Genomic DNA, 23,173 nt, shown 5'->3' on the forward strand with positions numbered 1-23,173 from the left:
ATGCCAATGTGGGAAGGGGTTTTGTGGCCCATTTTAATTATAAGACTTATTGAAGTTTTAGTTATGACCCACCACTTAAAAGCTTAAAAACCAACACCAGTCAAATGCTTTTATTGCCATTATTCTCATCAATAAAGTGTCCATTAAAATTACACCACAAAACCACCACTCCACTTCCAAAAAGGAAGGATCACAATAATGGATGTTCAAGATACTACAGCTTCACCTCTTACCTATGCTGAGAGATCCACAGGCAGAATAATATGCAAATTTGTGAGGCAGAGAATGTTTTTATTTAAAACAGCCTATTGCTTATGAATTATAAAAGATTATTCTTCTGACCATGCCCCTTGCAACATAAGCCATTAATACAGGAATAGATATTAAAAAGGGTGAAGAATATTTTAAAGTGCTTTCAGTCACAATAGATTAAACATGAATATGCATAAGACCCTGCATGTATCATCAAACTTGGAGACATTTTTGCATCCTTCCAAGCCAGATAATTACTTTATATTTTTAACCTGGAAATCAAAACCAAATGCCAAAACAGGTTGGAATTAGAATTTAAATTCTGTTTGATAACTGTCCTGACAAAAAGAACAATCTGAAATTTATCAGTGCTAGCTGAACCTATAAAAAGAAAGGATTCATCTTTCTGATTTGCAGTGTCTGCCACCATTAGAACCATGGGAAGCTAAAAAAAAAAAAAAGCTTCAAATACAATTTATATTTTCGTTTTATGTCCAAAAAAATGTGCAGAAAAAAGTGGGTGGTGAAATAGATTAATTTTCCTCATTGCTTTATGTCTCTACCGATACACTCCTTGGCTTTTTTGTACAGAAAACAAATAAAAATACTTAAAAGACTTCTGTTCTTTTATAGTTTTGCCCTTTAGTGGCACAGTAATCAAAGGCTTGAAAATTTTACCTCTCTTTTCAGTAAGAAAGGCAGCACAATATAAATAACCATATGGGAAAGAACAAGAAACACAAAGACGGCAGAGAAAATAGAAGCCATAGGAAATGAGGAAAAGCAACACAACTAGAAATATCACCCTTTGTAGGGAAGTGAAGGCACATAACAGTATCACTGAGTCTCTTGTCAATTCATCCAAATCTTCTCTTTTGTCTGCACACCTGATTTTCAGTCCCTACCACCTGTCTCAGGAAGACTCATGCAGCGCTTCCAGGAGATAAGGAGCACTTTACCTTCAATGGATAGAAGAGAATCAAATCATACAACTCATTCTGACTCCCCATCAAGCAAGGCCTCCAGTTTTCCTTGCTGCTTTACCAGCCCTAAATGCATTTCCACTACCCTCCTCCTCTAAATCCATTCTTCCTGTTCAATGCTACTCTTGCTATTATGGCCAAGTCTGCTTAATTCTCCAGAATGATTGGGTCCAGTGCAGGGAAATGAAAAGAAAGTGTCTTAATGTAAGACATTGGAATTTTGCTTTTAGTTGAAATGTTTGGTAATTACAAGAAAATTCATCTCAGTCCTGGGCTGTGAAGCACATATAAGAAGTTTCCTGCAAGCATTTAAAAATGACATTTTCTTTCTCTAAAATCCACGTTTATCTTAGCCAAATCTAAATGGATTTTCACAGGACAGCAAAAAATCAAATTTACAACATTTGCTTGCCAAACCTTTATCTTTACCTCAAAGCACTGGGGCAGAAGACCTGTTAAAAAAAAAAGACATAAAATAGGTTCTTTTTCCCACAGCCTTTGTCTGCCCACTGAACTGGTTCAGTTACAATTTTATATATAAAAATTCATCACAAGCAGACAGGGCCACGGAAAATTTCAGCTTAAAGAGTTAAAACTTTGGCAAAGCTTTATGCAACTAAGATGACAGTTCTGAAAAATGTCAGTCAGCTTTAATAACTGGTTGTGCTACCAGCCTGCCACGGTCTCATAAAACTAATTTCTGATGGCTTTCCGTTCTGCTCCATTGTTATAGTAATATAGCTAGCATATGTTAAGATACTTTCTCATTGGAAACAGGAAGGACAACTGGAATTCCAATGATCATAAAGCACGTACATATTCTGTCAAAATTCCAAGTTAGAAAGGCCCTTGAACTAAATTACAGTGAAAGAGTATAATAACTATTATGAGTTTAATTTCAAATATTCGCCTTCTCTTTTGAATGAAACTGCTGAGTCCTTTCACTCTTCTTCTGGGATGGACTTTTCTCAACATAATCACCTTCAAAGTGAATGTTAAGGAAGCATTAGAATCTGACAAAGAAGGTTTCAGAGGACAGGGCTATCATCTTTTTCTGGCTATTCCATTCCCACTAGACCAAGGTTTGTGGCAAATTTTCTCATAGCCACAGAAGCCACAGTCCATTCATTGACATTTTTCATCTTTCAGCAGCAATGCCAGTTTACTTCCCTCACCAGTCCTTAGTTAACATATATTTTGCACTTCTGCCATATAGAAAGCTGAGAGCTGACCTCCAAGAATTAAAAAAAATGTAATTCACCTTCTGTAATACTACAGGATGTACTGAATATCTCGAACAGTGGAGAAATGTGCCCAAGGCTGCAGTGAGTCAGTCACTGAGAAAGCTGTAATTATTATTTATTTTACCATAACAAAGAAAAGGTCTCTTCAGGACTGGCCTATTTGTACCACGTACTGCACAAACAAAGTACGAGGAATATTCTACTCAAAATACTTGAGATCTGCCAGTAAGAATTGTTTTCATGCACAAGGTCTAACATACCAACATACCACTTTGAGAGGAAAATAAATAATTTCACAATTACTTGCAATTAAATATCACTTTATTAAAATGACTGGGAAACATTCTTGCCTTCCACTTTAGATATTTATTTTGTAATTCTTAATTATACATACCACTGAGGTTCTCCAAGGCAAAATTTAATAGATCCATGAATCCTGAGAGCTGGATAAGACTGAAGTTCATTCCTTTAGCCCACCAAAATCCTGCAGTATAATAATCTAGTAAAATAGCTTCTTTCAAAGATGTCTTTAGTTGTGTAAGATTCAGAAATTCTTCCATCTTCCTAAAAAAAAAATTGCAGAGTATAATAATGAAGTTAAAAAATAAATTACAGATTCCAAAGTCTTACTTGGTCTGCATGCAATTAAATCTATAACATTTGTTTAGTTGCTATATTATTCATTTGTGCATATGCACATAATTGCTTGAATTTAGCTACATCAATTCCTAGATTACATTTATGATCAGAGGACTAATCAAAAAGTAAACAACTACTTGCAGGTTTCAGCAGACAGTATTGAAGTGTCAAGATATGACTAACAAAAGAACAAAAATTAGAGCATTACAAAACCAAAGAGAAATACATTGAATTCCAGAGAAAAAGAGTGGTTCATCAGGAATTGGTTTGTGGGATGAAATGACACTTCTAGTTTCCACTTTCCACTATCATGTTTTCACTTTGATTTAGATAATTTTACAGTAGTAATAAGATCTTGTTTCCATTTCAAGATTGTTTTTCATGTTGCCTCTGACAAAAAATTACATCTGAAAATTAATGTAAATACTATGATACATAATTACTGAAAGTAGATAAAATATTTAGACACTTAAATTGCACTTCCATAATGTTCAAAACAAAAGAGCCGCATCCCATTTTACTGGCACACGATGAAAATTTTTCCATGTACTTTAACTGCAAAATTTATGAAAAAATACACTCCCTTGTAGAAGGTTATACTGTTGCTGACACATTTATGTCTACTCTTTCCAAATACAGAATTAGTCACATCTTTTATAATAACTGTGTGCTTTTTTCCACATGAAGAGATGGGATTGGGGCTAGAACTTGGTTTCAATTCTTCCAGTATAGCTTCGGCCATGTCTCAGGTAGTTAAGTTTCACATTAAAGCAATCTTTGGCTTCTTAACTACAGCTCAGGATACAGATGCCAGCAATCACAGTTTCTAGTCCCCTGTAAAAAAGCAAGGTCTTCCCAAGCCCTGCTGCCTTCTTATTCCTTCCTAAGAAGGACATTAGTACCAGACGTACTGATCACAGCCATTAAATTTTCAGGGGTTTCACCGACACAGAACAGATACACTGTCAAATGAGATGAGTTCCTTTCTTTAATTAAAGCCTCAATAGTTAACAAAGTAAAGCATATAATCCAATTAGTTTTGTTTAAAACACATATTCCTTTGTTCTACATGACAAATTTGTACGTCTGCACACATGCAAGTCGGTTAAAAACACTTAACTGTGTCCTAGAATAGAAGTGGAATATGGCCAGCTGAACTTTCCAAGGTTTGAAACAGTCCATATCCTCTCTCTCTGAAGCTTCTGCCAAGTCTGTGTTCTCATAATCAGAGCTTCTCAGGGATTTAGATTTTCTCGGATTCTACTAACTATGCCAGTGCTCATCTTTTCAATACTCTGTAAGGCATGTCACTGACAACAGTATCTGTACATGACTGCGAAATGATGGGGCAGATAGATTTCGTAGTTACCCTCCTTTGCTTTTTCTTTCTTCATAGGGCTCAAGTCTTATGAAGATGGACAGCAGTACAAAACTCCCTGATAGATGGGAATGCAGGACACCAAAACTCTCACACTGAATCGGATCTATTCTGATTTTCTAACCTTAGCTGTGGCCTTCAAATTGCTTTTGTAAATAGACACAGTGCACAGTGGTAAACAACATGTTAATGTTGCTGTTAAATTGCTTAGTGTGCATAAAATACCCTGTAACTGTGCACCTTCCAGTCAGATGCAGTATATACTTTACACCCCTTGTACAGTGTGTATAAAAAAAATATGTGATCAGGTGAGACTAAAAGAGCATATGATCTTTCAGAACTTTTCTTTTTAATCTTAATGAGAAAGTTGCACAAAGAATTGTGTCGTTAAGCATATTTTAGTCACCATGAGTTGTACACTTCAGTCTCCTCTAAATTTAAAGAGGCCTATTGTGCAAGAGAAAACAGGAAAGGAAAGAATTTTTATATTATTATTTGATGGTAGCAAATTTTCTTTCCAGTTTCCTTAAAAAAAAAATAATCCCAGAAAGACCTTTTCTCCCTGGAAGAGGAAGAACAGAATGTGTTTCAGGAATATTTTAATCTCTATTAAATGGTTACCTATACAGAAGAACAAAGCTGAATTTTATACACCCCCCACCTCTTCCTTCCGAAACTAGACCAGCAGACCAGTCCTTTGGCTTTCAATTCCCTGCTAGCAAAACCTGCTAGCAGACACAAGTGCTCCTAAATAATTCCTGCACTTCTGAAAAGTCCCATCTTTCAAATATAAATCTAGACTTTCAGGTTGAACTCCTGGCCTCCTAAATTTAGCTGCTACTAAACACTACTAACAAGGGAGAGTGTTGGTACAGGAAAGACAAAGACAGCTTGACATCAGAAGTCTGGTTGCCTCCTATTTCCCCAGCGCACCATAATGGCAACCCACTAATGCCTTCTTAAGCTTTCCCTTGTTGAACTTTTAAGACCTTTTTATGATTTTTTTGTAACTCATGTTAAAATTTTGAGTAGAATCTCAAATGTTTTAGCAAAAAAAGTTACCCAGTAAGACTTATTAAAAAAGCTCAGTATCAGCCTGTTCTTATTTACATCTTAGTATTTTGTTTACAGCATATTTAAAGGTATAGTAAATTCAGAAACCAAGACAAAGTGAAATACAAGTGGAAAAAAAGGAGTCTAAGCAAAATCAAGAGACATAGGAAAAACAGTAAACCAGAGTAGATCTGAGATCAAAAGTATTTCTTCCATCTTTTGTGAATAATATTAATTACCAATGATTTAACTGAATATTTAAAGACTAATGACATACCCATCACAAAAGAAATCTAACAAATAGTCCGCTATTCTTATTTCGCTATTATATGGGTCCCAGCATTGCTGTCATTGCCACTTACTTTTCAACTCCTTCCAGATTTTCTTCTGACAAGATAGTAATTTGGGAAAGAGATAGAAATGTCCTATTAGTAATCTTCCTTCCACCTATATCATCCTGATCTTGGACTTCATCCTGATCCTGGACTTCATCTTGATCTTGGACTTCATCCTGGTCTCGGACTTCATCCTGATCTTGGACTTCATCCTGGTCTCGGACTTCATCCTGATCTCGGACTTCATCCTGCATACACGTATATATAGGAATACAATTTTAAAAAATGTTTATTTCATTAATGTCAGTAACTTATCTAAATAACATTTTTATATTGAAGAGGTATGCAAGGAATTAATTCAACAACTGCAAAAAATGTAAGACAGCTGTAATTATAAGGCAGTAACACAATATCTTAACACATCCTCACTAGAGAAGTGCTGGGCAGATACATGGAATACAGTATTTTTATCATAAATTCATATAGCAATACATCAACATATTATGTGCTGCACAAGATTAAATTAACTTGCAAATAAAAACAACAGAGATTTAAAGGTGCAAAAGAATCCATGAATCTAAATTTGACCAACATAATATTGCACAATAATTAAATGTTAAAATTAACTTTCTCCTAAACATATTATGAAAATACACATATGCTATTTGCTCTCCACCATATACTTGATTGCACTTTCAAATTTGCTGTTTACACTCTCTCCTTCCCCTAGCCAAACAGAAGTCCAAGATGTTTGTTGCAACAGAATGACATACAAGGATCTCACACTACTGTTCCTAGGAAAGATGTTTTAGAGGCTAACAACCGAGCATAAAATAACAATGCAATGGTCTTAGAAAAAATAGGAATATTTGATGATATTTTATTTTGTGTTGTCATTGACAAAAAAAGAAATTTCTGTAAGAAATCTATGAAATGCAAAAAACAGTAGAAAAAAATCCCCTAAAACTGTTTCACAATAGAAACAAAGTGAGGTGTGAGATGAGGCAGCCTCTTCAGAGAACGGCAGGGGAACAAGGGACAATGGTAATGGGATAGTCCTCCAGTTGAAAGGGATCCACAGTGGGGCAGCATAAGGAAAAATATTCCACTATGAAAATATTTAAGCATTAAAATAGATAACTCAGAAAGGCAGAAGAATCTTCATCCTTGCAGGCTTTCAAGACCACACTGGACAAAGCCCTCCTGGGCACTCGGTGCTGGCCCAGCTCTGATCAAGCAGCTGAACCAGTCCCAAAATATCTTCCAGCCTCCTGCTGGGAGTCTGCCTCGCCTGACCACATAAACACCTATAACAATTTGCTTGTAGCAAGTACACTTGTATATCTGCAGGACCCAGGGTTTAGAGAAGTGCAGCAAGGCAAAGCTTGCATAACCCTACTTCCAGCTCACACAGGGAGAGTGGAGCAGAATTCCGGACACATTGATTTTTGAGCTTGACCAGCACAGCTCTGAGCTGACAGCAATTCACTCCAGCGCTGGTCAAGGAGAGCCCCCAAATGAAGCTACACTACTCCCCCTGCTGCTGCAGAGCTACAACATGTACTGAAATCCTGGGACTGGCTGAAGAACCAGTCAGGAGGGACAAACCAAGACTGAGAGCAACAAACAAAATTCATTCAGTGGATAGACCATCCTTCCCCTCTCTAATTAAGTACTAGAGCACTTTCACATATATTTCAATAAGAAAAATTATTGTTCCCAACTATAAACAAGTCAGTCTCAGATACCATGTCTCATCAGAACAGGAAGGGAATAAATTCCTTCTCATAGTTAAAAACATGATGTTAGCTTGCTTTTATTAGCAGTAATTTACACAGCATAAAAAAAAAATACTCCTACAGTCAGTAATGCTACTATAATTGAAGTTGCAGGGAAAAAACAATAGCACCACATGCTAATATACCGTTATTGAAAGACATATTTCAATAAGTAGAAAAAATACAAATGCTTTCCTGAAGTGATGTTAGAAACCTGTTGAACATGAGATTCATTAGAAGCTGTGGGAGCTGAATTAAATGATTAACTGATATTGATGTTTTGAAAACTGAATTAATACTCCTCCCTCACTTTCTCTTAGGGTGTTCAATATATAGAATACCTTAGTACTTATAATGACCACCACTATATAAAATACATATTACTGCTCAGTCAGTCAACATCTACTGGGCATAATTATTAGTAAGGGAAAATGCTAATATTTTACAAGTTGCAGTTTAAACTGAAGAGATAGGCAGCTGCTGTAATTCAGTCTTGCAGATTAGGCTCCATAATCTGCACATCAAACCACAACAGAACAGGGCAAGGTGAACGCCTCCTAGGAACCATTTCATCACCTGGAGCCTGGAACAACATTCCCAGCAGCAACATTCCCACCAATCTATTACTGGTTTTGTTAATGCTTAGGATAAGGCTGGGGTTGGGGCACCACTGTCCGCTATACCAAGCACAGGGATCAGATAAAAAGAAATACTGTTACAAATTACAGATGAGGAATTATGGGAGAGAAAGCACATGATTTAATTTTTTTTTTAATCAGCAATGTTTCTGTAATTTAAGAACACATTGAAGGTCCATAAATCATTTAAACAATCCTGTTATGGACAGTTTCTGTTTGGGCTGAACTGACACACACACCCCCTCTGACTAAAAACTTACAATTATTTTGACTGATTACTTTTGCCTCTTGATTGATATCTTTAACCATACCGGAAATACCGGGAGATTATTTTCATATGTGTTCACTGGTGTCAAAGAATTTACTGTTCATTTTAGTGTTAACTGCAGTGACTGACTGAGGTAATCCAAGGTGAGTTAATTCTAGTAATGCTGTCTTCATGTGTCAGGAAAAAAACTCCTGAAACCAATCCTACCAATGCCCATTCCCATCAGCAGACAGTGATGATTGTGTTTGCATTTGTTTGACAATACAACACCATGTTTTGCAAAATCACAGCTTCCAAAAATATACACACAAAGGAAAAGCTTACCAAATCTCATCAACTGTAGCAAATACTCAAAGCATAAGGAACCCAAGACCCTGCTGTCCTCACTCTAGAAGGGAAATCAGACTGGACTCAACTTTCCAGCAGCTCATGTAAAGCAAACTCATGCCTGGGCTGACAGCAGGGCAGATGTACCCTGGAAGAGTGTTGTAAATCAGTTACAACTTTAATCAATGTGGGAATGAAAAAAACCCAACCAAACTACAACAAAAACACAGGCTGTTATTTGTATTATTATACACATTTTGTTATCAAACTGTCAAATGCTCCAGTAGTGGCAGAAAATCCTGAAGCTTTCTACATAAATAGTTAAGGCAGAAACAGAAACACATTCACTCTTTCTGTTTGTTTTTAAAAGGCCCCACTTGTCTGCTCCAACAATGGGAAATTAAGATCAATAGTTTCTATTTTTAGTCATAAAAATTTCTTTTGCCATCAAACAAATGAGGAAATAAAAATAGCAGCACTAGTTTCAACTACCTTCAAAAGGGAAATATGCAGATGTGTCAAATGCAAAAGACAAAACCGACAGGCAAAAAAAGCTTTCAAGGACGATTATAAACATGATAGCGTCCTTTTAATAACAAAATATGTTTCAAAAATTTCACAGTCCAAATATCAAGATTTATGGTTGATCCAATGTATAATGACATTGCATTTTACTGATGTTTTCACAGCTGCAGACCACTTATGAGAAAAAATGTGGTTAAAAAAGCAGCAGCCAGACTTGCTAAGATCAGTATTCAGATTTTCTAACTGACCTTCTGCTGAAAGTCATTATAAGTCAGAACAATTATAAAAATATTAAATTTAAATCAAAAGGAATTATCTCAAAATGTAAGGAATTACTAAAAAACAGTGCCAGAATACAGTGTTTCCTACACCTTACATATGGACCATGCTAAACTACCTTCAGCCAAACTTGAGACTATAGAACATGATACATAAAAACACATAATTCCACAGGGTTTCCAATAAAAATAAATCATAAATGATAGACAGAAATATCACAAAGGTAAGCTACTGTGTGTCGAACAAACTTCAATACATAATGACCAGAAAACATGTGAAAAAAATGTTCACTGAATTTCTCTGAAGATTATTTTTATAAAGCCAAGAAGTAAAAACTACAAAAATTTCAGTGGTGCATTTCAAACAGATGTACAATATATTTTTGACAGCCTGTCATTTCCCATAGAACACAACCTGTATCCTTTTCCTGTGATCTGACTGCATTACCCCAGTGTTACGCTGCTCCAAATGCCAAAATATTTACGGACAGCACTAACGGAGTACACTGTGAAAGATGCATATATTTTTCATAAAGCATTTAGAATACTTAATAACACATTTCACATGGAAGAAGGCTAATTTATTTAAGGAAACCTAAACGGTAAGCTTTTGCACTGACAAAGACACAACCATGACACTGGCTGAAGGCACTTAATCACTCCCACAACAGTCACAGCAACTTCTCAGCCAGTGGAGAGAACAAAGCAGCTCAAAAAGAAGAAAATTGTCTTGTAGTAGCTACAACTACACAGACAGGCTTGAGGGAGGAATTCTGAGTTGATGCAACACCTCATACATTCTTTGGAGGAACAAATTTTATTCTTATATCTCTTGTCATGCAACATGAGATGAGTTGCCTGTCAGAAACCACACCTCTGTCAACCAAGCCAAAAAAGGAAATGGGAAAAAAACAAAGAGGAGGCCAAAAACAAGCAAATAAAGCAAATATTAATGCAAGCACAGTAGATTTGTAAAATCCTCCAGAGCGCTTCTGCTACCTAAAGCAATGAAAGGTGAGAAATACAACTGCAATATTGCTGGAAGGAAAGTTTAAGCTTGCTTCTACTCCACCAGGTGCTCTATAAAAGGAAACCACAAGCCTTTCCCTCAACAATCAAAAATTAGGAGACTCCTATCACTACAAAAAAGCCAACTATGGTGGTTTGACCCAGGCTGGATGCCAGATTAGACCATGGCCTCTCCGTCAGCCCTCTCCTCAGCTAAACAGGGGAGAGGAAACATAACAAAAGACTTATGGGGAAAGATGAGGACAGGGAAAGGTCACTGACCAATTACTGTCACGAGCAAGAGAGTCTCAGCTTAGGCAGAAAAATAATTCATCACCAAGAAATCAGAATAGAATGATGCAAAACAAAAACTACATTTCAAAATATCTTTTCCCCACCCCTCCTCTCTTCCCAGGCTCAACTTCACTCCCAATTTTGTCTATCTCCTCCCCCCAGGAGTATAGGGGAATGGGGTAGAGTGCTTGTAGTCATTTCATCACATGCTGTGTCTCACCCTGCTGCCTCTTAACAGGGAAGACTCCTCATACTCTAACCCTGCTCCAGCACAGGGTCCCTCCCATGAGGGAATCTTCCATGAACCGCTCCAACATGGGTGCCTCCTCCACCGTGACTTCCATGGGCCCCAGGGGGAAGCTGTGTCATCATGGGCTGCAGGGGAATCTGCTCTAGCACCTGGAGCACCTCCTGCCTCTCCTTCTCTACTGGCCTTGATGCTTGCAGGACTGTTGCTCTCCTATATTCTCACCCCCCTCTTCCATCTACTGTTTTATGGTTTCCTTCTTCCCCCTCCTAAATCTGTTATCCCATTGATGCTATCTCTGTCTCTGGCGAGGTCAGCCTTGGCGGGCATGGGTTTGTCCTGGAGCTAATTGGCATTGGATCTAATGGACATGGGAAAAGCCTCCAGTAGCTCCTCACAGAAACCACTCCTGTAGTTCCCTACTACCAAAGCCTTGCCACACAAACCCAACACACCAAAAAATAACCACACATTTATAAAGGGGAGTCCATAACCGAGTGAAACCCAGCAAGGAGGTGGGAGGTCAGAGGTGGATGAGGCACCCACCAGCAGCAGCTGCGGGTGAGGTGCGAGGGGCAAGGGACAGACCCAGCTGGGCTGTGCTAGCCCAGACTCCACAGTGTCTGCTGGAGGAGCTACCTCGCCAGGGCTGGCAGTGGCTCTCCAATAACAGCCTGGGGGATGACAGTGACACAGGTGTATTTTTATATATACATATATATATATTTACACACACACAGAGCATTTTTAACACGACACTCTTTTCTACACAAAATGACAAACCAGTTACGTTTGGCAGGGACCTCTGCAGGTAATACAGTCCATCCCCCAAAAGAACGCATCCAGGTGATTTGGAATGTCTCCAAATGTCTCTCTCTCCAGATATGGAGACTCCACAACTTTCTTGGGCAGCCCGTTCCAGTGCTCTGCCACCCTCAACATGTTCTTCCTCATATTGAGGTGGAAATTCCTCTGTTAGGGTTTATGGCCATTGCTCTTCATCCTGTTACCGGGCACTACCAAAAAGAGACTGGCACCATCCTCCTGACTACGAGACATTTAAATATATTGATGAGACCTCCTCTCAATCTCCTCCAGACTAAACAAGCCCAGCTGCTGCACTCTCTCGTCACAAGCGAGACGCTGGAGACCCTTCACCACCCTTGTGGCCCTTGGCTGCGGCTTAGCACGGACAATTTAACACAAAACACCTCAATCCCGACGGTACCTGCTCGCCCTCCGCCATGGCCATGGGCGGCCCCGCCCTGCCCCTCAGAGCCCCGCCCCTCACCGCGCCCCGCCCCTCAGAGCCCCGCCCCGCCCCTCAGAGCCCCGCCCCGCCCCTCAGAGCCCCGCCCCGCCCCTCAGAGCCCCGCCCCGCCCCTCACAGCCCCGCCCTGCCCCTCAGAGCCCCGCCCTGCCCCTCAGAGCCCCGCCCCGCCCCTCAGAGCCCCGCCCCGCCCCTCACAGCCCCGCCCCTCACAGCCCCGCCCCGCCCCCCAGAGCCCCGCCCCGCCCCTCACAGCCCCGCCCTGCCCCTCACAGCCCCGCCCTGCCCCTCACAGCCCCGCCCCGCCCCTCAGAGCCCCGCCCTGCCCCTCACAGCCCCGCCCCGCCCCTCAGAGTCTCGCCCCGCCCCTCACGGCCGAGCCGGCGCCGAGGGACGGCCCCGCGCCTGTTGCCTTATTTTAAATTAATTTGGAACAGTAGTCAGCTAAAACTACGTCGGAACATTTTCTCTGTCAGCTTTGTATTACATGCAGCAGCACTAATTCAGAGTAATAGCGATTACCTGCAAGATCAAATAAAATGCAAGCGTTTGGTAGGTGGACAGGAATGAGAACAAAGAAAGAGCTAATTTTGCAAAGTTTATGGGTGTGCTGAGGGAGCTGGTATGACAAAACAACTTCTTTGCAGTGCCCCACATAAAGCAAGGGCCTCCCGGGATTTTCTGCAGCTGTTTGAAGCTCTGCCACTGCTTCGGAGCAGTTTGCCACCTTCAGAAGGTTGTCATCCTCAGTTTCCTAAAATGTGCAAATCACAAAGTACAGTACCTGTGTCCTAGCTGGGACACAAGAGACAAGAACATGCCCATTTCCCACTAAGATTGTGATGTACAGAATGAGATTCAACACGTCTGTAGCTCCTGTTCCGCTCAAACACCCTGACCCTCACTGACACAGGCAGACCAATCTTGCTTCCAAAAGGACTCAGAAGTCTTTGAGCTTCACAGAGCTGGATCCTGCAGTGTTTTGTAGAATTATTCATAGTATTTTAAAGAAATAGAGCCCATACTGTGAATTTTAAAGAAATAGAGCCCACACTGTGAATTCCTATAATTTGTACTGTGCTCTGTGGCTGATAGCTGTACAGCTGTGTTACTGCCCCTTTTACAGTGTATATGAATCTAACCAAATAAGAACATTATTCAGAGCTGCAAGGACTGCATGTAGTAAGGTGTTAAAACTGGGGAATTAAGTGTGATATTTGGATGCAATGTAACATTGTGTGTATTCATTACTGTGTTATCTAGTTGGTAATAGGTATATTCTAGACTTAACCCTGCATTCCTCTGGAACTGAAAATGCCCATTGACTTCCATGAACATTTTCAATGTAAAAGACTTGGGGGCTTAAAGCCTTTAGAAAGATCTAATTCTGTTTCTCTTGCTCAGTATAAAAGGACTGAATTCTCTCTTACACAAAATCTGAACTGAACAGGTGATTGAACTGAGCCTTCATTGAAGCTCAAACCATATTTCCAGTTGTGAGCTCCTAAACTTCCTACTTTTCAATTTAGATTTTTAGATAGTTGGTGTCAGAAGGCTTAGAAATAAAAAAGGACTCAAGATTCCCATCAAGCCATGCCGCTAATTTCATGTGGATCCTTCATGTTTATAAAACCATATTCATGTGTATGTGAATATTTAAAGTGGCTTTTTGATTTCCTTCAAATGCAAAACTTTTAAGTGCAACTCAGAAATACTGAACTTAAAACGCTGACACAGTCCCTTCCTACTACAGGTAACCATGGTAGATTTCCTATGATTTCTAATCACAGAGAGACTCTGGGTTAGAGGAGAACAGCAGAGCTCTTTCTCCACTGGTGCAGCTGTGTTAGATGCAAAGGTTTCCTGAAAGTGTCTGTTATTTAATATTTAAAATATGTAATTTAAACAGAAAATACTTGAAAATCTGACTTTACACCGTAAGTGCTCTTCTATTTGTCTGAGAAGCAAATAGAAGTTTGGGAGCTCAGGTTTGGGAGATGTTTTGCCAAGACTGGTATCACTCAGCACATGACAATCTTGGAAGGAACACTTTCTTTATCTTCTTTCTTTGATTAAAGCTCTTTAGCTCATGGTGTCTCTAGCCTGTACAAGATAACCACCACACAGCCCACTAACACTCAGCCCTGGCAGGGGCTGGGCAAAGAGCTGGTTGTTCCCAATTAATTTTCTTCAAGTTCTTGGATTTTCATTTTGCTAATTATGCACTGAAGAATCACCAATATAGCAATTCCACACTGCTCACTGCACAATGAACTACACGGCTGTCTTTGTAGAAATTCTTTCCTCTTCATCACAATACACCATCTTTTGGGTAGGGAGCAGGTTCATCCACGTCACATAAGTCTATGTCAAAAGGAGAGTAAAGGTCACAGCTGCAAGCAAGCTTTGAAAGTGCAAGCCACCTGCAATTGCAACACAACCAGCAGCTGCACGTGTTCCAAAATATTCCACTGAGTCTTCCAAAGTTTTAATAATAAAGGTGATTCAGTCTGATTTTGTTAATTGTTGCAGAGATCCTGGCATTTCAGAATAAATGAAACTAACTAATTTAAGAAAAGGAATGACTTTTCAGAAGTTGCCTTTTACAAAGCAAAGGTTTTGTAACACAAAACAGGCCCAAAGAAACATCCTCCTATTCACAGAGATCCTATAAAAACATTCCATTGCAAACACGTTTCCATTCACTTTTAGTTAAGCACCATCAAGCACAGTAATTAGACATAGACAAATTCAGGATGAAAAGCAGATGGAAATACCTAGCAGAGCTTTGCTTGTTACATCAACATCAGATGGACATATATCTCCCCTGCTATATGCTGGGGAGAGAGGGTTGCCAGCCCTCATGACAACAAATTTCTTATACTCATGCCCTGTGGTACACGAACTGAGAAAAAAACCACAGGACTATGTGGAGGACTTACACACAGTATTTGGGTTTGACCCTCCTAGTAACAAATGGGTAATTTGTGAAAGCAACAGGACATTAGTGCTACGTGACTCTTAATAAAGAGCCCTGCATTACTGCACATAAGTGCATTAACATAGTAATTAATCATCCCCTCCTGGCTCCTTTATAACGTTATTCACAGATATTCTATCCAGGGAACAGCATTGCTCCTAGGTAATGTTCTTCTGTTTTTTTCATATATAGGTAAACACCTCCAGAAAAAAATTCTTATGGTTATATACTAAGAAAAGAAAAACATAAATCCCAGGCTGTCAGGGAAACTTGCTTTTAAAACAAAAAGATAATTCTGCCATTTCTCAGGCAGTATCCAATTAAAATGAGCTACCCGTATGAGAGGATAACTGCTTTGGTGTATCAGCAGCAGGATAGACAGAGTTCTGAGTTACTTAGGGAGAGATGCTGCTTGTTTTTTGCTCACTGTTTGCCAACACAATCTATCTCAGTATCTCTCCCTGCCTGTTTAATTAACAGGTAGGCAAAATTTCCATGTGATTTGACAGTGATTTTGAGAGACTTGTAATGTTAGTACTGGCCCAGCAATAAGAAAGTACAAGTTAAATATAGGAACTCATAACTTTTCAGTTATTCAAAACAATATGCATACAGAGAAATGAAAGTAGCAAGACGTGTATTCTATCAATGATTCCATTATCCTTTTGCCATAAAGAGAAGGGCTCAATGGAGGATAAAAGCAAATTTTAGATTGATTCTCTTCTTGATCATAGCCAGAAGACTGCTATATCTATTGCCAAGAAATTGAATTGAGGTTCATAGAAATCCTAAAAATTAGATAGAAAAGACATAAAAGAACATGTAACCCGTCTTCAGGGGTCCTGTACTTTTTCTTGCCAAAAAGAACTTCAAGCAGAAGTAAGAATTTATTTAATCCAGTATTTCAAGACTATCTCCTTACTATCTCCTTACATAAATGTGCGTAGTACAGTACACTGTACATTGCAGTAAGAACTAAAAAGGTTAAGATTTTCTCTCTTCTAAGTACCTTTTAGTACAAAAACCTAAACTACGAGACCTGATGCATAAGATAAAGCAATATGGATAATTTAAACACAGCTGTTTCAAACTACCTACCCTTAAAGTCACCAATTGATAAAACAAAATCCAAAATCTCTATAGAACTCAAGGACTCCTCACAGTTATTATTCAAACCCGAACGATTCACTCAGAAGTCCTAAATTCAAGACAAGACAAAAAGAAGAGCACTAACCATTGATGACTCTAAGCCCCCTGAGTCTTATACAACCATGAGCACACTGGTGACCATGGAGAAATAATGTAACATAAGTATGGATAAGTGTAGGGTTTTGGGTTTGTTGAGAGAATTGCTTCGTTGACAGAGAGCTGCATTCTTCAGGAGGACATGTTGTACAGTACAGAATTTGCCAATTAATGTAGTGATGAAAATCACCAGAAAGAACAATTTAACAAGTTATAATTGCAAATAGAAATAAAATTTGTAAAATACAGGAGTACAAATATTCATATTCTATATAAAATGTTATATATTAAACATATACTTAGGTACTGGTCCTATATAATACATATGTACATATTCTCTCTTCAGACTGCCACTTGAGCTCAGATTCCCATCTACTCTGTATCTTTTCTAAGGATATAAACTACTGTTAATCTTGGCAAGTTTACATGAACTGGAGTATATTTTACTCCATGAAAAAGATGAGACATTTATCTTCTGGGCAAACTCTCTTTAAATTTCATTTTGATAGACAAAACTTGACTTTTCAGTTTGAACTACTGTTTCACTCTGTTGCCAGACCAAAGGAGATAGAAAGACATAACTGTGTGAAGTATTACATCTTAGTAACACAGCAAAGTCTACCAAAAAGAAGTAAATTCACTGATTCCATTGTCCTTGCCCTTTTGCCCCGAAATGGGAACATAATTTCTTTCAGAGATTTCATATTTTACTCCTTTCATGCTTTTGTTGTTAAGCTCTATTGATTTTTTGCCACCTTCTCCATGTGATGTTAACCAGGTTTTAGAATAACATATAGCAATTTAGGGCAGCAAGTGAAAAAATACATCCATTTGAAATTTTCAATAGAGAGACTATAGTTACTCAAGGCAAAAGCTGTCTTGTGTACTAAAGCTGACTGTATTTTTTGTTTATTTGTGAATTGTTTGTTTGTTGGTCTACACAAACAGCTTCCAAGGTGCCTCAATATTTCTTTAGTTATTTAAAAAGGACTGGCAAGCCTGAATTACTGGAATATAATAATATCATGCTTAAGTGATATCTTGGAGCAGAATCCCAACTACAGGAGCAACACCTGAAGAGTCAGTATGGCAAATGTATCTCCATTTTACAGAGAGAGGTCTATCCAAGAGAGTGAAATCTAACAACAGAGTCTAGCAATACATCCTAAGCAACCCTGCTAAGTAATAAATTGGGTTAGGTGTCACATGTCTTCTCCTTGTATACTTGGAATCACAAAGTACAAATACCAAGGAGTGGATAAGCATACTTAGGAAGAACATGTCCATGTAATCTCCTAAATATGTAAGCATAAAGTTATCCTGTGATCACTAGGCAATAGGGTTAAAATTACGATGAAGCTGTTTGTTATTGCCCTTCTCCTTTTCTTCCCTGACTCATTTGAGGTTATGGACTCATCTTGGCAAAGTGCATTAAAATAAAAGGGTATATAACCCAGTAGTCAGTCCTGGGAGCACTTTCCTTCCTGGATTCTGAATTTGAAATACCGGCTGTGCAAGCATATGTTTATAGAGAGCTGCAAGGAGGAGTTAATGTCCATATTCATTCCAAGAAGATTATGTAGTTGCATGTAAAAAATGAATTTGCAGAGCTCTAGAGAGCTTAAGTATATTACTTCTTGTAAAAATAAAACTCATTGAGCAGAGGACCCAAGGCCAGCACATATATTTGTGCTAAGAATATCACTTTAACTGCACATGAGCTCTGCATGTGATGTCATATGGAACATTATGGGTTTCTTCTAGAACAGGGGTCAAATAGTTCCATAAGGTATTTATTAATGTGACTTATTGATTTAACTGAGGCAGAATTAGCCTGTTGTAGAGTGGAAGTCTGATTAGCCTAACCCATTCTTGAGTTCTTGGAACTCAAAATTCAAAGGAAGAGAAAGATGGGACACAGGTCACATATACTCTGCTGACACTTGTGACTTGAGTTGGGAGAATAGGGGTGTTTTTTGGTACACAAGGAGCAGAGTTACCCACATACTTATCCTAGGGAATTCAGAAGGAGATTTGATAGTGTTCCTTGAACTGGAGCTTATGCTTTTCTCATTTACTCGAAATTTGAAAGAAGATGATAGAACTTAATGGAGTTTCCTTATGGTAAAGCAATGTAAAAGGAATCATCTTCCTTGTTTTAACATCTGTGAAAGCAGTCTTCCTCGCAAACAAAACATATGAGATTCTTCTGTTTTAATTCTGTTTGGCATCTGTGGCTATATTGCCAGGGACATTCAGAACCATTTACGTTAACAGCAAATATTTTTACTCTAAAGAAGGAAACATATCCTTATTGATATTCAGCAAGTGGTGCGTTGTTGCAACCAAGATATAATTTACTCACTTGTCTGACTGGATTACATGACTCCATGCATTTTATAGTTTCATCTGTGAAAAACTGAGCTTTAGTTCTACAGCTGTCATTTCCCATAATTCTTTTAAAACAATCTGTGGCAAAAGGATAAAAAATAGCTCCAATAGAAACTTCTCTGGATGGCATTTGAAAAGACATTATTTAGAGTTAATGAATTAGACTAAGAAGGTTGTCATATTCTTTACATGAGGTGTGAGTCAGACTTTGTATACAAGTATTTCTACCCTTTGTGTACTTTGTAAAGACCACAACTCCCTTTGTTCCCTGGGAACCCTGCAGTGAAAACATTTGTCTTCATAAACACACAGCTTTGTTAGGCTGCCTGGGTAATATTTCCAGTTTTTCTGAACATTTTCCTGTGCTCAGAAGTGATGCACCCACCCACTGCCATCCCTTGTCAGGGCTCCCCTATCTTAGCACTGCAGCCACCTGAGCAGGGCAGCAGCTCAGCAATTCTCAGGAAAAGCCACAGGAGTTCAGCCAGTGCGAGGATGGAGGACTGAGCCATTACTTATTTATAAAATTAGCAATTAGAACTCAACTGCAGTAAAAATGGAAAGTGCCCAAAATGGAGGATCAGGATGCTCTTTCATCTCTGATTTCTACCTCTTTATTTCTTCTGATGTAAATTTTGAAACATTCTTTGATGAAAAGAAGATCAAGCTCCAAAACCAGACTAAGCTTCAAAATATTATTATAGGCTTTCTTACACAAAACTGACTCAAAGTTTTATTTCCTGAGTTTATCACACACAATGTAATTTTTCTTCTACCTCTTGCTTTTATACTAGCACATGGATCACATATTCCTTCTTGGTAACTACCTTTTGCATGTTACCCAAGCCAGACATTACTCTTGATAAATGACTATTTAAATTTTCACTGCCTCTGCTGTGTTTCAAAGTATAAACTGTAACTGGATGTTTTATACACATACCAGAGAAATATTTTTCTCACAGCCACAGTGTAAAGTTTTGTTGAAAATACAGAGAAATTAAATGCAATCCAAATAAAGCATTTTTAAAGTTGAACTCAACCATGTAAATTTTTGGTGCCAAATAAGAATTAAAATCAGAGGCTGCAAGTAGACGATTATAATGGAAACAACTTTTCCAGTGCTACCTACACCTTTCACTGCTATGCATAAATCGTGTTATCACTCGTGCAATAATGATAGGGGAATCATAATTATTTCTGTATTAGACCAAAAAATTCCCTGTATGATTTCATCTGTTGGTAAAACATAAATCATTATACTAAATAGATACTTTTGCCTGCTTACAGAAAAAAAATGGACTCAAACTTCTTTCTCTCCACCCTATATAATTTTAAAAAAAAATCAGACATCAATTTCTAGCCAAACATTCATCAGAGTATGTATTGTTAACAGGTGTTGTGTATTACATTTCTTATGCATACAGTGTTGGAATGTAAAACTGTAATATTGCTCCTAGGAACAAGTAGCATAATTAAAATTCTTTGTGAGTTTGATTTACTGGGTATTTTCTTCCTTTAAAACAACTGCATTGCAAACAAGAGCCAATTTCTTTGATTTGATCTATGGGTTGTACAGCTTGTACTTCAGGTTCAAAATGGTGATTTAGACAATAACACATAACAGCTGAATAGTTATTTATAATGGCACAGCACCTGCAGCAGATTGTCAGCTGAAAAGGCAAATCTAAATGCTTTCAAATTCTCCTGTGTATTATAAAGGCAGTAGTAGTGGCCACTATAGATACAATAGTTAGGCATGTAATGTAACTTTTGTTTCTGATTGCTTTCCATTTTCTCAATTTTATTTCCTTATGACTGAAAATGTTCATACTTAGTGTCAGTCCATATGCATTTAAGAAGCTCAGGCACAATTTAGCTTTCTGGTAATTTTGGGGGTGGAGGGTGTCAATGAACTGAAATACTAAACAGAACATATTTTCTCATAATTTTAAGATTTTCCACATTTCCCCAACCATTACACATGCATAATTAACACAACTTTGGCTTCTTTTGTTTTTTATCATCTTGATTAATGTTGTTGAGAACTCTGGAAAAATTTGATCTGAAATTTTAAAACTGTAAAGACATTTTCCTTACTTCAATACATGCCAGGATTTTTCTATGAGCCTTTTAGCAGCAGCTCCCATTTAAAAATCTGAACTAGTGCATATGCAGTTTCCTTTGAAATTTAGTTCCTTCCTGGACTGAGCCCAGCATTGATCATTTGTGTGATGATGTGCTAATTCTGCAGTGATGTGAAACACATGTTAGGAAGAAATGTAACAGCTTGTTGCAGCAGACTCAGGCCCATACAAAACCACTGATGGAACCTCCACCACAACAGAAAGTCCATTTAGATGCACCAAACAATGTTCAGGTTTCCACCAGATGGAATGGCCGGGATGTGAGTGTGCAAGGATCATTCCCAAAAGGCAAGCATTCTAAATCCATTAGAATTTTCCAGACAAGAGAGAATTTGAACTCTTCTTGTCTATTAAATATCTATAAAATTGCCTATATACCTTCTGAGTGTTGGGAGGCATAAGATGGGCCACCATGTGCTTTAGGATCTTTAGTTAGAAGGTGACAGACAGTCCAAGCACAACAGTACATTTCTACCAGAACAACCAAGGTCATATTAGGTAGTAACTATAAAAACATAAACAGAAATAATTTTTCCCCAGATGAAAGGAAAAATAGTTTCCAAGAAGCTAATTGTTTTAGAACATAAGCAATAGAAAAAGAAAATAATTAAATGACTGATCTGTAACAGAGATCTGTAAGAGAGGCTAGGAACAATCCACTTCTTCTGGGGTTGATGGGATGATGCCATTGCCAATTAGCATGAGTGCATTGTTTTATAACATCTATCTACTCGCTGTATGACCTGTTTTAGTGCACACCTCAAAATCATCTTTGGAGTACTTACACTGGAGCCAAGGGAGTTAATCCATGAATTAGCTTGGTCAGTAAATAATTCATATACAACAGAGTTACAGAGAAATTTAGTTGGAAAAGAGTAGTGCAGAGAGATTCATGCATGCTATAAATCTTCTTGGCTTTGTGCTAATGTGATTTATCTATTTGAGATAGTGAGGAGGTTCTATAATGTATGCATATTGTGCAATATGGGACAATAGCTTTGCAATATAAACTGTCCATAAGTAATGCAAAGTAACTTATTTTCATTGGCTAGATCATTGCTGCAAATTTTTCTCCCTAATTTTGACATGTTATAAATCTTCATGAAGTCCACATTTGTTCTCCTTATCTTTTACTTCCATTTGATTCACTCTATTTAAATGTATGTAAACACACTATAAGACCACCACGCTTTTTGTAATTTCAGGAGGGCAATACTTCCACTCTTAGGAAGAAGTTGATGGCCCACACCTCAGTTGCAGCCTGTCACAGCTACAGCGGGTCTGGAGCTGCATAGATAAACTTGGCCCTTCTGTTTCCAACAGAAACCCAATTCAGCTACCTTAGTATTTGGCTACCCTAGTTGGTTATAGAATAGAAGTAATCAAGTCCCCAGGTGAGGCAAAGATAGGTTGGGCTCAAACTCAAACAGAGGGCCCCTCCCAATTCCATCCAATCCTGAATGCAGGCACTGGCCAGTGATCTGGGCGGTGCGGAGATCTAAACAATCAGGTGTTCTAGCGTAGGAATTTTGAACCCCCTATAAAAGGAAGGGGGCGGGTGGGGGTTGCTAAATAAACTCTGGCTGTGTCGCATGATTCTTGGTGTGATCTGTTGTGTGCCTGTCTCCAAAACTGCAACCCTAACATAATACTGGCCCAGCTGGGGGCAACTCGGACATTCTTTTGAACATCTCTCACTTCACAGTGCCTATACAACCATAAAACACAAGGATTTAAATGGGCTGAAGCACAGTTTGAGAGAGCTGAGCAGAGCTGTGGCAGCAGCAGATGCCAGGGAGAAAGGTGTAAGAGCTCCCCCCGCAACCCCTCTCCAGCAATAACCAGTGTCCCGGTGCTCCTGTGGAGCTGCATGCACTCCTCAAGTGGAACACCTGC

General features: G+C 38.6%; 1 protein-coding gene across 2 annotated transcripts in view; it reads right to left on the bottom strand.

Annotated features, from left to right (window-relative positions):
- Positions 1-12,523, bottom strand: part of CABCOCO1 (ciliary associated calcium binding coiled-coil 1) — a 54,090-nt gene extending 41,567 nt beyond the window's left edge. Inside the window, exons 1-3 of one of the 2 annotated variants that reach the window (XM_056494751.1) lie at positions 12,476-12,523; positions 5,912-6,132; positions 2,874-3,043 (exon numbers count right to left, since the gene is read on the bottom strand). In XM_056494751.1, coding sequence (XP_056350726.1) covers positions 2,874-3,043; positions 5,912-6,132; positions 12,476-12,499 — 415 coding nt within the window. In that variant the 5' untranslated portion in view covers positions 12,500-12,523. The remainder of the gene's footprint in view (positions 1-2,873; positions 3,044-5,911; positions 6,133-12,475) is intronic. The other variant, XM_056494752.1, reaches the window with a different exon arrangement.
- Between the last annotated feature and the right edge of the window lie 10,650 nt (positions 12,524-23,173).

This window comes from Oenanthe melanoleuca, chromosome 6, assembly GCF_029582105.1.
Source record: "Oenanthe melanoleuca isolate GR-GAL-2019-014 chromosome 6, OMel1.0, whole genome shotgun sequence".
Classification (NCBI taxonomy): domain Eukaryota; kingdom Metazoa; phylum Chordata; class Aves; order Passeriformes; family Muscicapidae; genus Oenanthe; species Oenanthe melanoleuca.